Below are 14,255 nucleotides of genomic sequence, written 5' to 3'. Positions count from 1 at the left end.
AGATTCAATATTGGGAAGAAATTCCTTACTGTGAGGGTGATGAGGCACTGGAACACATTGCCCAGAGTTGTGGATGCCCCATCCCTAGAAGTGTTCAAAGCCAGGCTGAGTGGGGCTTTGAGCAACCTGGTCTAGTGGAAGGTGCCCCTGTCCATGGCAGAGGGGTTGGAGCTAGATGATCTTTAAGGTCCCTTCCAACCCAAACCATTCTATGATTCTATGATTAAACCAAACTCCAGCGCCTGCAATGGAGGCCCCTCCCCTCCCCAAGGCAGTTCTTGAGGTCAGTGTGAAGCCCTGTTCCCAGGGATTTAACCATGTAAAGGATACAAATGGAAACTTTTTATATTCTTCAAAAATTCAGCCAAGTAATCTACAATCTTACCCTGTAAACACAGACCACTGGAAACTGCAGAAAATATAAGGAATCTTCTCACACAGAAAAAAAATACTTTTTTCTAAATTAGGTGGTGGGGAAAAAATCAAGAGGTATATGGATCCAGGTACCTCAAATACAGCATTTTTTTCCTCTCACTTCCATTATTTGTAAAATTATTTTCCTTGATTTAAAGAGCACTACAAAATCACTGGCTAGTCATTCATACTCTTAAGAGAAGTAAGAAAGAAAGAAACTGAAGGCCTTTATGAGAAGCTCTGGCAACCAAACGCTCATTGCTCAGGAGGACAGAAGATAAATGTCCTGCATTTGTTCAGGAGAGAGGGTGAATGACTCCAGTGTACATGCTCCAGCGCCTGTACACTTCCCAAATCCCTGCTTGCCACTGGAAGTGGAGCACTGCCAGCACAGCTGTGAGTGCAGGAAGGACAGGGAGACAGGGAAGAACCTGGGTCACTCATCGGGCCACCAAAGTCCATCAAGATGCTGCAGTGAGTATGACAGCCAGTCATGACAGGGACATCCCAGCCTTATGGGGTATCTCCCATGCTTCTTGGGGGAGCAGGGAGAAATGGCATATCCATGCACTGTTCCTGCAGTTCTGCATCACAAATCTCAGCTCGTTTGCCCTAATAGGTGCTAAGATCTGCTGTCAAGACAGAAAAATAAAAGAAACAATTCTAACCTGCCATTAAGAGAGGGCAGGCTGCCAGCTCTGCTGAAGGGAGAGGCTCCCTGCCTGCTGGCAGCTGAGTCACAGCCCAGCTCCTCGCCCAGCCCTTCACAGCTTCAGCAATTTCTTGAAGTCATGAAGCTGGTATGTACTTGCAATTTAAAAAAAATCACTTATACACTTATGACCTGCCACTCCTATCCCATCACCTGGAATGGACAGTGACATCTCCCTGTCTCAAGGACCACTGACTGTAAGGATCATGCTGGACTCATATGGCTTGTGGTCTCGATGGTACATCCAGAGAAGGCCTCTCCGCCTTGGTGCCAGGGCTGTGGGCCAGGGTGGTCCTCTGGGAGATGCTGGTGCTCTGGCCTCTGGCCCACAGCTGAGCAGTGGCCCCTGCAGGGTGCAGCCAACCTGCAGGCAACACATCTGGCAGGTCCAGCCCCAGCACAGCCCCAGGGAGGTCCCAGTGCCAGGGCTGCCCTTTGTGCTCCCCTGGCTGCCCTGCTCCTGACTGGGGCAGTGGAATGGGTCTGGGCTGACCTCTTGAGGGAGCTCCTGCCACTGTGCCCCGCCATGAGTAAGCATGTGCTCTCCATCCAACACCCAGCTTACTGTGGCTCAGCACAACTGCAATTCCAGATACAAGTCTGGGTATTTGAGCCTTCTGGGTTTTACTGTCATAGCACTAAATGTCAAGCCTGAAGGCTGACAAGTAAGATCTGAGCTCAATTAAAGCCCTTCCAGGACTGGAAGTCATGTCCCACCTGAAGAGCCCCATGCCCCATTTGAAGAGTTGATAGTCCTCCCAGCCCAGGGTGCTTCTGTACCGAGAGGTATCTCCAGTGAGCACAGCACACCTGGTGCAGGGGGCTGCCACGCTGCAACACAGATGACTGATGTGCCCCCATGGGGGTGGGTACTCCACAGTGGCAGCACCAGGGTCCCACCCCACCACCCAAGGAGGCGCATCTGGTCATCCACCCTGGTGAAGCACACAAGCTGGGAGCACCAACAAGGGTGCTCAGACCAGCTCCTGACAGCACCTGTGATCCACAAACTGGGAGCTACTAAAACAGACAAACAGAATCACAGCCAGAACTGTGCAGATTTTTTAGTGCTTAACCTACTTATTGCTCAGAAGACAAACCAAGCTTCAAGAGAGGTCTCTGGAGTAAAACAATACAGTTAAAAATAACAGATGACTGTTTGGGATGATCATTCCTCTCTTGTGAGCAATAGCTGGAAATTATTATCTCTGTTTTAATGGTACAAAACAAAACAGGAAAGACACATAGAAACTCACTGAAATCAGTGGAAGAATCTCACTCTCATTCCATTTGAAATGGAATCCAAGTACCTGTAACTTCTCACAGCAAAAACACATTAGATAAGGTTGGTAAACATTCCTGGGAAGGACGTAATCCTTAGGTGAAGTTATGTTTACAGAATGAAATTAAACTCAATGGAAAGTGGCATAGAGGCACAGAAAATGGGAACTCTCCTCCTCAGCCACTGAATCACTTGCTTTGTGCAACACACTCGAGTCAAAAGTGCCTGTTCTTCCCTGCTGAAACACTATGAATGAAATTCATGGAATAATGCCAGAAACACTGCTCCAACAAAGCAATTCAGTTTTAACCCAAGGTATTAACATTTGCACAGCTGGAGGATAGGATTCAAGTTTTTCATTATTTATTAACTGATCTGTACCATAATTACCAGCTGCTTGAGCAGTAAAGGCTACACTGCCTTATGTAAGAGATACAAGGATCTGAAGAAGCTCTGGGAAATATTTTCCATTATTCCATCTCATTAAATTCCTTCCTTTTTTTTTTTTTCTCTCTCCAATCCCTCTGCATCTTTCATATTGTTTATTTTTTCAAATACTTGCCTGTGCCATGTTCATTCCTTTGGCTGCTCTGTCCTAAGTAAAACAGTCTTGTCTTCTGCCAGCTATTTCCTTTTGTCTTGTCAATGTTACAAAAAGAGACTTTCTGGCTGGTGTGCAACTCCTCCCTGACCAGCTACCCAGAACAGAAGCGTAGTCAGAAAACAACCTCATTGACTGAGATGCAGCTTCATTTCACCACAAAATTATGCAGTGCCATAGCCAGCATCTCTGCGACTCTGAGCACTGTTCTACACAGTCTGTGAGGAAAAGGCTGCACTCGTCTCCCATTTTACTTCAGTCTCCTAACCCCCACAAGGATCACATGGATGTTGTGTCTGCTTAGACTTCCTTCTGTGGTGGGCCAAGTGGTCCCACAAGAGGAAATCCAAGAACAAAATAATCTGCTTCAGGCTCTGTTCACTGGATGTGCATGAAAAGACACCAAATTTGCCTTTACTGGGGACACTCCTTCAAAATATACCAATGAAATCATGTACCCTTAAACTTCCTTATGATATGCTCCAGGGCATAGAGTACAAACTGCATGTGCTATGAAAAACCCAGAAAGCCTCGTGCAGTGAAGGACAAGTCAGTACACACTGATTAGCCCAGCAGGCAGAATACTCTCCCACGTGGTCCTCTAAGACACAAACCTTCTTAGTCATTTCAGGAACCAAAAAAATACACAATAAAGAAGACACGTCACCAATCAAGAAAAAGCAGTAAATGCATTAATGATTAAACCTCTGGCAGGCTTGATGCCAAAGTCAGCTTTGTCAAGTGAGACCGGTTCTCACTTAGAAGAATCCAGAATTAGAAATCCTCTCCTGTCGGTAGACCTCTTCAGCTGTATTTCAAGTTAATATCCTGTGCCCTTTAGTCTCTAGTCACAGCCACCAATGACTCTACAATAACTGCTTAACTTTGTAGGAGTATGGTCACAAAAGCTGAAATCCCTGCATCCTTTCAACATTCAAGCCAGCTGGTCACATCTTCCATGAGAATATCCTTTTACAGGAAATGCATCTCAGAGTAGGTCTGGGCTCCACACAAACACTGAGGAAGCTCTACACTCCAGGGCCATCAAGGGCAAAGTCATACAAGGAAAAAGACAGGGATCTCGGATATATCCTGGGTCATACAGTAGTTGATGGTTTTCACCAGGAGTGAAGTTTTGGACTTTGCTGATCAGTTCTGCCTCTACCCCACCTACACTTAAACATCAGTATGACAACAAAGGACTGTGGAGAAGACTGAATTCTGGAAACATACTTCCTAGCAGCTTGAACATGCCCCATGAAAGATGTACGGGATTCCTGGAAAGACTTCTCTGAGGAAGGAGGGACATGCAAAGGTTAATGAGGCATCCTCTGGCTGCAAAAAGCAGGAAATCACTGAGGAAGAGTCAGTGTCATCTCCACAGCTGCAGTTCTGTTACAACATAAACCATAAAGCCCTCTCTCTTTGTACATTAAAATGCTGTAATTAACATTTTCCAAGGGAGCAAACAGAGTACTTGCCTGTATTTATGAATGATGGCATTAAATAACCTTCCATCGCGCCAGCAGGTAGTGAAATTTTCACAACGTATTCCAGCATAACCCTCTGTTGTTTGCTGCGACCACAGGAGTAGTCTCTCTTTAGCAGACATGTCCTCTGACTCCCCAGTAACATGGATATCAGATATCTAAAACACAATTAATGTAAAAATTACAGTTACATCTAATCCATAAGAATGTTTAAAATATTGCAGAAAATCACTCTGCATTGCTGGAGAATTCGTCTGGTATCTTCACACATGAATATGATGATTATTCAGATACTGTATTAATATTCTTTCACGTCTTATCCTTATTAACTCTTAGAACATTCAATATGAAATACAAAATTCACAGTTTTCTTCATTTAGCCAGTCCTCAGTCTCCTAATTTCTGGGTACAATATAATACTATTGTATAATGAAAAAATACTTAATAGTTTATTTATGCTGATAATATAATCTATTTTTACGTACGACAACTATCATGTATAAATGCTATTTAAGTATATATAAAATGTCATATGTTTTATATGTATATAGTCACACTTATACAATAACCATATTTATATTATTAATAATTTATTTAGCTATGAAATTATTCTCTTAAAACAGGGTAATTTATACTACATGTTCTGGAATTCAGTAACAAAAAAGTTTCTGAGTGAAAACCAATACCAATAGTTATAAGACAAAATTTTCTGAGAAGTATTTTAGGAATGACTAAAAGACTGAAGGATTATAAAAAGAAATTTTGACTGATCAAGAAGGTTCAGTTCTGTATTATCTAAGGACTATCAACTCCATATCAGCGAAAGCAGGAAAGTATTGGGAATTTTACATTCAAATACTACTTTATATTACATTAGATCATCCATTAATGAAGTTCTGTCAGTTTCCTCGGAAAACTACCACAACATAAATACGAAGCAGACTTTTCTCTAATCTAGACATGTATTGTTTGTACCTCATGTTACAGAAATTGTACTCAATGTAAAGGTAAACTCTAAAAAGGAAGAAAAATAAGATGTGCCTTGCAAAGGAAGTGCTATAGCATGATGGCATTTTTCTAAGTGACTGCCTTTTACCGCTTATCCAAACAAGAGACAATATAAGGTGTTACTATGAACTGCATAGGAACCCAAGTACCACAAGGCACTGTATAATGACCTGAATATGTAGCTCAGCCATTATGAAAAGCAGACAGAGCTGCTTGGGCAGAGGCAAGAGGACTTGAGGCAATGCCACAGTTTGTGGGTAGACACCAAGCACCTCTGTGAGCCCCCCTGGAAGAGGCTGCTCCCCACGAGCTCACACCCAGCACCACAGGGAGACACAGGTCTGCTCTGGCTCCAGAGCCAGCCTGAGGCCACAGCTCAGGGCCAGTTTGTCCACAAACAACTCTGGGTGCTTGAGTTTGCCACAGAAGAGCCATAAATTGAGCTGTGCCAATTCCAGCAACGCTGTTCTCACATAAACCAGGCATCTACACTCATGAGGTCAGATGGGATGGCTATAACAACTTCTCCAAACCTCAGAACCTCTGCACACAAAGGTATCTTATGTCTGGGCTCTGATGGGGAATTCCAACAAGCTAGGCTGGAAATTCTGGGGTTTTCTCACGTTAGAGACACACAAATCACAGTGCCAAGAAGAAAAATGTGAACCTTGCCTACTGATATTTCTATGTCATGGCCTAAGACAAGGTGCTGGAGAGCACTGGGAACAGGGAACTAAAGGAGAAGCCTTAAAGATATCAGGACAATGGAGCTCCCTGCAATTTTTGCTTTACCATCTCTCATGCTTTCAGGGAATGATGAGCATTTACACCCATACAGTAAATTATAAATAAATTTAATGTAGGAAAAAAAATTACATTACTTATTCAAGTAACCACAAAATCACAAGTTGCGAATGCAGTCCTTCAGATACCTAACACAGGCCATTGTATCTGCTGGATCGATGTAAGGGGAAAAACACAAACACCAACGCTAGAAAGCAAAATAGTTTTAACTGTTCAATTAGCCCCTAAATAACCTGACAGCATTTTTTGCATCCTATCCATCAGCATAATTTTAAGAAAGATCAAACAGAAGGGAAAAACCCCTTTTTTGTTCAAAAACCAGTAAAGAACACATGCAGCTGTGATTATTTGTAACTTTCTAGGTATCAAAATCCTGCAAAAAGTATTTACTAAATGAAATACAGATGGGATGAGTCGTGTAAGCAAGGATAACAGAAAATACAATGTGGCAAAAGACCAACTTGTAATCACTCTGAAAATTTTCTCGTAAAAAACTAGGAAACTCAGCTGTAGCGCAAGACTTTTTTTCTGTGGGTTAGCTTTATTGTTTGGTATTTCAAAGCAAGAAAGCAAACTAAATGTTTTTTCAGTAGCTTAAGTTTCTATTCACCACAGAACAACCAGATCACAATATAAATGAAGTCAACCATTTACTGCTTATCCGGACAACGCTTCTGAAAGACATGATGTCATCTCAAAGTGCCAGATGTCTAGCATTTAAAAAAAAAAAAAAAAAAATCCAAACCTGTATTTTTTGTCTGTCATTTTGAGAAAGTCCTCTGTGTGTAATCCTTAATTATCAGATTTTTTAATATACTCTAGCATGAGCAAGCTAACAATGCAATTTGCTAATGGCCCTTCCTTACGGCTGAGTTCAAACCCCTAGCCTCCTTCACGGTTAATTGAGCAGGGATGGCTATGTACGCTTCAGACTGCAGAGAGTGCAAACACAGCATGTTTGAGTGCACATTAGATTCCTCTGGAAACAAGTAATTTCAAACACCAAGGTAACTTCTGAAGACTGTACTAGTATCTGCTGTTAGATATAAACAACGTTTTAGTCATGGACACAAACACAAGGAGAACTTTTACTCTGAACATGACCACTAGGGAAGCACACAGCTGAAATTTTGGATGGCTAAAACATTAATTCAGTTTATTACATGAAGATCAACAGGCTTTTGATCCAAAATCTTCCAAGCAACCTAGTTAGCCATCTGAAGAGAAAGGAAAAGGCTTTTCACTCATGCAGGTAGCCCATTTCACTACAGGTTAAGGAACATTAACATCAGCCTGAGACCTGAAACAGTCTGAGCACTCCTGTTCTCTAAATAAAGTATTTCAGCCTTCAAGGCTAACATTTCAGACTTTTTCATAAACACTGAATTAGTATTTCAAAAGTAGAAATACTCTAAGTGAAATAGAAATACTATAAGTGAAATAGTGAGTCAAATAGTTTTATTTTATTACACCTACAAATATGGGCTCTAGTTTGCAGGATGCCCAATTAACTTGAAGTTTCTTGAAACGTAAAATACTACCACAACAAAATAGGATGTAAGAGAAAGGGAGAGAACCCATCTTTCCTGTGATAATCCTATAAGGACAGTAGAGATACTTAATCCACCAACGATGCATTATCATCAATATTTCTATCAATTCCCATAGGAGAAAAACAGAAGGACTATTAAACTAAGAATGCTAGAACAGAAAATAAGGAGAAATCAAATCTTCTACTCATAAAATTTAGTCCTTCCGAGCAAAGTTTGTGTGAACCTTTTGTATCCCACAAGCCTATCATTTACTCTATAAACTGCTTAAGTAGAGCACATTTGTTCCTTAAGCATGGAAAGAAAGAATTACAGCATTTGCATGAGTTTGAGCAGTTGTTTGCCAGAGATCCAGTTCTCCAAATTACCTCAAAACCAGAGAATTAAAAATTATGCAAGAAAAAGCATAACAGAGGTAATTCTCTATACAGCCCTTCAGTTTCAGGATCAAAGTCCTAACTGGCATTAAATACTCTTTCTTGCTTATAACTGGAGAACGTGTTCACTTCTGCTACTGCACGTGCTTTTTCTCAGCCTGTAAATTCCCCCTGCATCACACAGTATACAAAATCCAAATGCCAAAAAGCCTCAAGCTCTTTTCTTGCACTGATTTTAGTGATGAAGTTTGGAGCAGACCAGATTGGAGAAGACTTTCCAAGAGATAACACTGATGCTGGATTTCTGTGATTCGTTTTCACACTGCAAACAGAAGAAGAGCAAGACTCATACAGATAGCAAGAAGTCTTCCCTCTGATTCCATCTTATCCTAAATGTTTTGAAGCAAGTCTAAACTTGACATAATGTACTAAACTGCAGAAAAGTATATAATGAGCTATAGATGCATGATTGTGGTGGTGTATTGTTTGTCTCCCAGACAACACTATGATCTGAGAAAGGCTTATTAGGCCTCAGCAGAAAGTAAGAAACTTTTCTCTCAAAGCTATTAATGAGTAGCCAGGAGCAATACTTCAATAGGATCCCTCTAAGCTGAGTTCTGTGATCAGGAAAACAGAGGTAATGAAATAGCACATATTTGAACACAAAATCATAATTTTTTACATGCATAGGAAACTGTGCCACAGAAAGAAACTCAAAAGATATATTTCAGTAGAGGGGACCATACTGCTTCAGAGGGTAAAATGCCATATCTGCTACAGCACAAATTATCCAACTGTACCAATGAGTTTCCTCTGGTGTCTGCTTCTCAGTTTGAAAAACCAACATGCTTTCAATTATCAGCCACATCTGAGGCACTGCGCAAGCTGAGAGTACAGCACGGATAAATTGACAAGGTAAGGGAAGGCAATTGATCTCTGTAATTACAGTAAAGAAAATGGTAAAACGGAGATTGCCAACTGCAAACTTTGTGTACCAGCTCGGGCCAGTAACAGGACCTTTGCAAACTCTTATAAATACCAGCTTCACTCAGTATAAAAGAGACAGACACGTAAGACATTAAAATGCTTGCTTAGTTCTCAAAAACAATCAGAAGGAAAATGGTTATGAGTTTGTACAGTAATTAAAGTCTGAAATCTAGTTTTTCCTGGTTCTGTTTAGAGGTCAAACCTTGGTGTTCTTAAAATTACTTATACTGAGAATCTTGGGTTGAGAAAAGGAACTGAACTGAAAGCCAGACATTTTAGCAACTGAGGAATTTAGCCTGATGTGTCAGTAGTTTCATATTCATGCAGTGTTTTATCAATATCAGTTGATGTGGGTACTCAACAGAAATCTTTTTGCTCCCTGCCTCTGTGGTAACAAGAGGTATAGTCCTGGTTGGAGTAATAAGGAATACTGGTTGCAACGGTATTAGAAGCTGTATTACTTTCATTACAGAGGACAAAGCAGCCATGCTTAGCTGAACAGACAAAGCCTCATACCCTCTTACTCAGCAGTGATGTTTTGTACAAATCAAAGAACATTCCTAAGCTGTTCCTGAATTCCAGCTAAGATTAAGAGGGCAAAGATCTCTGTGTGCATTAGGAGGTTATTTGTACTATTGTGTACTGCATGTTGTAATTGGGTGTGTTATCTATGTTTAAAAAACTAAACTCAGACAAAGTATTGTTTGATTCCTGTTGGAAAAGTAAATTATGTAAGCAAAATACAGTTAGATAGCTCTTTGCTGGAAAGAATGCCTTTGGCATATGCCCTTTCCCTCTGTTCACTCAACTGAAAGCTCAGATGTCCCCATTGAGCAAGGGGAATCAGTTTAAGACCAGATCATGGTATCCGCATTTGACTCACATGTACAGATTTCAGTTGTTCTGAAGATGGGTAGGGCAAAACTGAAAATATGGACTGAATTGGTAAGCATGGTTACCAAAAATTTGCTTTCCTTCAAACATTCTGCAAACAAGATTGTATTTTGTTTTGTTTTGTTTAATAGTAAAAATAAAATAATCCTATCCTCAGAGGAAGCTGGAATTTCAACAGTTTATATTAATAGGTCATCTAGACAGATTGGGAGGAAAGATCCTTTAAAAGAAGTGTAGAGTGCTATTACCATGATTAATGTTCACTTGTTCTATTTCAAGCTGCCTACATAGCTCTATTGCTCTTTAGTTTCTACTTGCCATAACTGAAGAGAATTAGAAATAGTTCTTTCTTTGATACAAGACCCAAAGGAATTACAAGCCCATGAAGATGCGGTAGGAAAATTTACTGTAGATACTGAATATGAACTGTAAAATTTACTCTACCTTCTAGTAACATTTTAACATAAAAATCTCTTTTCTAAATTGGCAAGCAGATCAAACTACAGAGAAAAATAGCACAATATCAATCCTCCTAAAGTATAGTGTTATTACATAGCCTTTGAAAAAGATCAAGTGATTTGCTCTGTCCTACAAATATCCACAGTATCATAGTATGGTAAAAGGTTTGTACACAACAAAGTGAAGATATTTTTGTAATAGATAAATTACTGTTAAAATACTTATTCTATGCTAACTTTCAAAGATAATGTACTGTATCAAAATATTTACCTCGGTCCTGTTTGCTACAATGCTAAATAATGCCTTTTAGCAAATGGGAAAGTACAACATCAAGATAAAACCTCTTTTGTTCAAGTAACAGATCACTTTTGCTTTCAGAAAGAAAATGAAGCAACTTGGCAGATTTACTGCTTTCTGAAACATTTTCAATGACTCTTTCAGAAGTTTTGTTCAACTCAGTTTCTTCAGGTTGACTGCCTAAAATGTGGATAGCAGAATCCAAAGTAGTTCCTTTTCTATAATAAAGACCACTGGACTTCTTCAGGAATGCTAATTCTCTCCTGTTATCATCCTGTGAACATTTCCTTTTCCAAGCACAGTGTTTCTCTGAATTGCTCTTGTCATGTTCTTTTAACCACGTGTCTGTTTCACCAGACTTGTTGAGCCTCTGATCATCACCATGAAAGCTCTCCCCACAAAGAGAATCACTCTTTGCTTTGCCCGAGAAAACTTTTGCTATAGCAGTATCAACTGAAAGGTCTGTACTCACAGGCAGAGCATTTCCAGCCACTGTCCCAGGGAAGAAGTCAGCCAGTTCCGCTCCCTTGGGATGAATCTCGATGTTTTCTGAAGTCTCCACTTCATACTTTCTTTTTTCTTCATTTTCTTTAACGTGCACTGAATCTGATCCCCCTTCAGTAGATTTCTTTCTCCTTTTTCTTCTGAAATATTTTCTTCCAGGGGAATGTTTATCTGGACTTAAGGGAGCTTTGGCAGGATCTAAACACTGTTCTTCCTTTTCAGCCCTCACACATCCACAGACATTCCCCATTTGGCTGTCTGTAACTCACAGCCACACAGTTCCATTCATTCCCCTATATTTATATACACTTAAATCCTCCTCAGAAAGTTAAGAACTGCCTTTTCCACCGTAATTTCTTCCAGACTTCACATCCACCCGCCTCAGGACGTAGCCATTTTGCTTATGAGAAATGCACACGCAATAAACGCTGTGGCTCAGTGCCCAGGCAGGGCCTGTGTCTGATTAGACACTGTGGCTTATTTCTGGCCACCAATCCTCTTAAACAAACATCACTGTTCCAGCGTTGGGCTGTAATGCTGATTGCCTCTCACAGAGATGACATAGCATTTATGAGCAATAGAAATTTCTCACACGTATTTTTAACTTCCCGTTTCACTTAGTAACTTGAGCGAGATAAAGCAGAAAAATATGTAGCAACCTTTGAAACTATTAGCTACACTCCAAATCCAAAAGTAAGCAGCACAGTAAATAGCAGGGGTTTAGTCAGCAGATTTGTTTTGCACTTTGTATGTTTTTATTACCTATCCAACAATCCACAAATGGGAAGATTAAACTAAAGGATCAGAAATTGCTCTGACAGCTTGCTGGGGGTCAAGTTTTTATTTGTATGTGGAGCTTTCATTGCAGCTAATGTGACTTTTCACTGATTTGTCAGCTATAAATAACCTGCTGCTTCACTGCCATCATAAAAGCACAACAGCTTTGTCAGGGCAGTGACACTGTGTACTGGGGCCGAAATTCTGCAGCAGAGTTAAACCTTCTGGCAGATAGAAGTGAAACAAATCATAAAAGCCAATCTATCTAGAAAACTGACCTTAAGATCACTGTTTATAAAAATGGAGCCTCATCTTCCTCCCACGCTCCTGTACGGCATTTCTGTGTAGCACTGAATGTAAGATCCAAGAAACACCTACCTATACCTAAAACTAAGTTGAAATATACACTTTTAAAATGCAAGCAAGCCTAACCTCTAGTCTACTTTGTTTAGAAAAGTCTTTTTAACTTTCCTCTTTGTTTTTGTCGTGGATATGTGAAATCTACTAAAACCAGCACACATTGTCAAGGACAGATGTGTATGGTTTCCCATGCTGAAAAAGAAGTACAGAATGACTTGCCAGGCATTATCAGGTGTTACCATTGACTTTCCCTTGCTTATTTGAAAAGGAATTGCAATAATGAGACCCAGAGACTTTATCCCCAGAGGCCAGTTCCACTGAAGTATTCCAGATTTTACTGAAAGGATCTAGAAGGAATAATACAGCAAAGATCTAGGAGGAGCCTCCAAAGAATTCCCAAGTATACAGTTACTCACTGTTGACTACTCTCAGGGGACTGGGGTAAAATTTGACAGTAACGCTTAGAAAATTTTATACTGCAACGCCACAGAATACTGTGACAGATGGCAGCTATGTACAGGCACAGTGCTAACGTGTTTCTTTTCAAAGTAGACATTTGCTCTTTGACTACACTCTTTCATAGCCTCAATTTGTAATTGCATTTGTAGCATGCTCAGCATACAGGTGCACTTGTGACATTTGCTCCCTTTACTCACAATGAAAAAGCTGTATCCTAGTCTGTTTAGAAAAATTACTTTAGAAAAGTGACTTATAGCTAAGACCAGAGGACTTAATGATTTAAAGCATACTTCCATATAGGTCTGTGTTGGGTCGTGACATGGGCCCCCTTTATTAACAGAAAAACACATTAAAAAAGTCTTTCTAAATGACATACCTGTGTTTGTACAAAAAAACAGTTTTTACACCTACATATATACTTCTCTTTCTTCTCTCTCATCAGAAAAGATGATTCAGGACTTTACAGCGCAATGGGCCAAGGCTGATTTCATTTCACACAGATATAGTTTCTGGTTTAACAACAAGATGTCTAGTAATAATATATGGTTAAAAAGATTGTAGCATAATGGTCTTAAAAGATATATAAAAATATTATCTTGATAAAGCAGAAATTATGTATAATACTAAAGACAAATGTCCGACATTTGAATGGACAACTGCAAATCTTCACAGTCTAATTCAAAATATATCAATGTAACCTACCACTAGTACACTGCTAATGTTATTCTTCCTCCACAAATTTCACAGGGGGCAAGAATTTCCCTAAAAATACTGCAAATTTAAATTTTCAGTGCAAGTGCATTTTTAAATTAATGTATGCGGGTATCAAGGTTCCTAAACAGTATTATATTCTACTATTTTACTGAGCTTTACTGGAGTGTGATTTGATATGTATTTCCTTTAAACTGTTTACATCTGTTTAACAGTCATCATGATACCACCTTCTTTCAAACAGAAAATGTCCCTAAAGTACACTCTGTTATGTCCAAATTCCTGTAAATTCAGTGGTACACTGACTGTCACAAAAATGTAAAATAATATCTAATTCAAGATAAGTCAGAAGAAACACATTATTGTTATTTTACAGATGACAATTACATTTTTGTAATACAATCAGTAATTTACATAGTCCCTGAAAATCAGGTCCCCCTGAAGTAGAATTAAAAAAAAAAATAAGACAGCAGAAATACAAGAATCCATTCTTGGTTACAAGATCAGTATTCCCAACAATCCTGCCCTACTTCTGCATATTCCAGGTCAATTTACTTGAATGCACCTGG

General features: G+C 39.8%; 1 protein-coding gene across 7 annotated transcripts in view; it reads right to left on the bottom strand.

Annotated features, from left to right (window-relative positions):
- DST (dystonin) overlaps positions 1 to 14,255 on the bottom strand; it is a 289,675-nt gene that overhangs the window by 156,726 nt on the left and 118,694 nt on the right. For 6 of the 7 annotated variants that reach the window (XM_066179759.1, XM_066179751.1, XM_066179753.1 and 3 more), the window contains one exon: positions 4,491 to 4,657. In XM_066179759.1, coding sequence (XP_066035856.1) covers positions 4,491 to 4,657 — 167 coding nt within the window. Of the gene's footprint in view, positions 1 to 4,490; positions 4,658 to 11,347; positions 11,850 to 14,255 lie in introns of those variants that run through there. The other variant, XM_066179752.1, reaches the window with a different exon arrangement.

This window comes from Chamaea fasciata, unplaced genomic scaffold, assembly GCF_029207755.1.
Source record: "Chamaea fasciata isolate MVZ Bird 193981 ecotype frontalis unplaced genomic scaffold, bChaFas1.0.hap1 SCAF_3, whole genome shotgun sequence".
In the NCBI taxonomy this organism is placed as follows: domain Eukaryota; kingdom Metazoa; phylum Chordata; class Aves; order Passeriformes; family Sylviidae; genus Chamaea; species Chamaea fasciata.
This window is presented reverse-complemented; position numbering and strand designations above follow the sequence as displayed.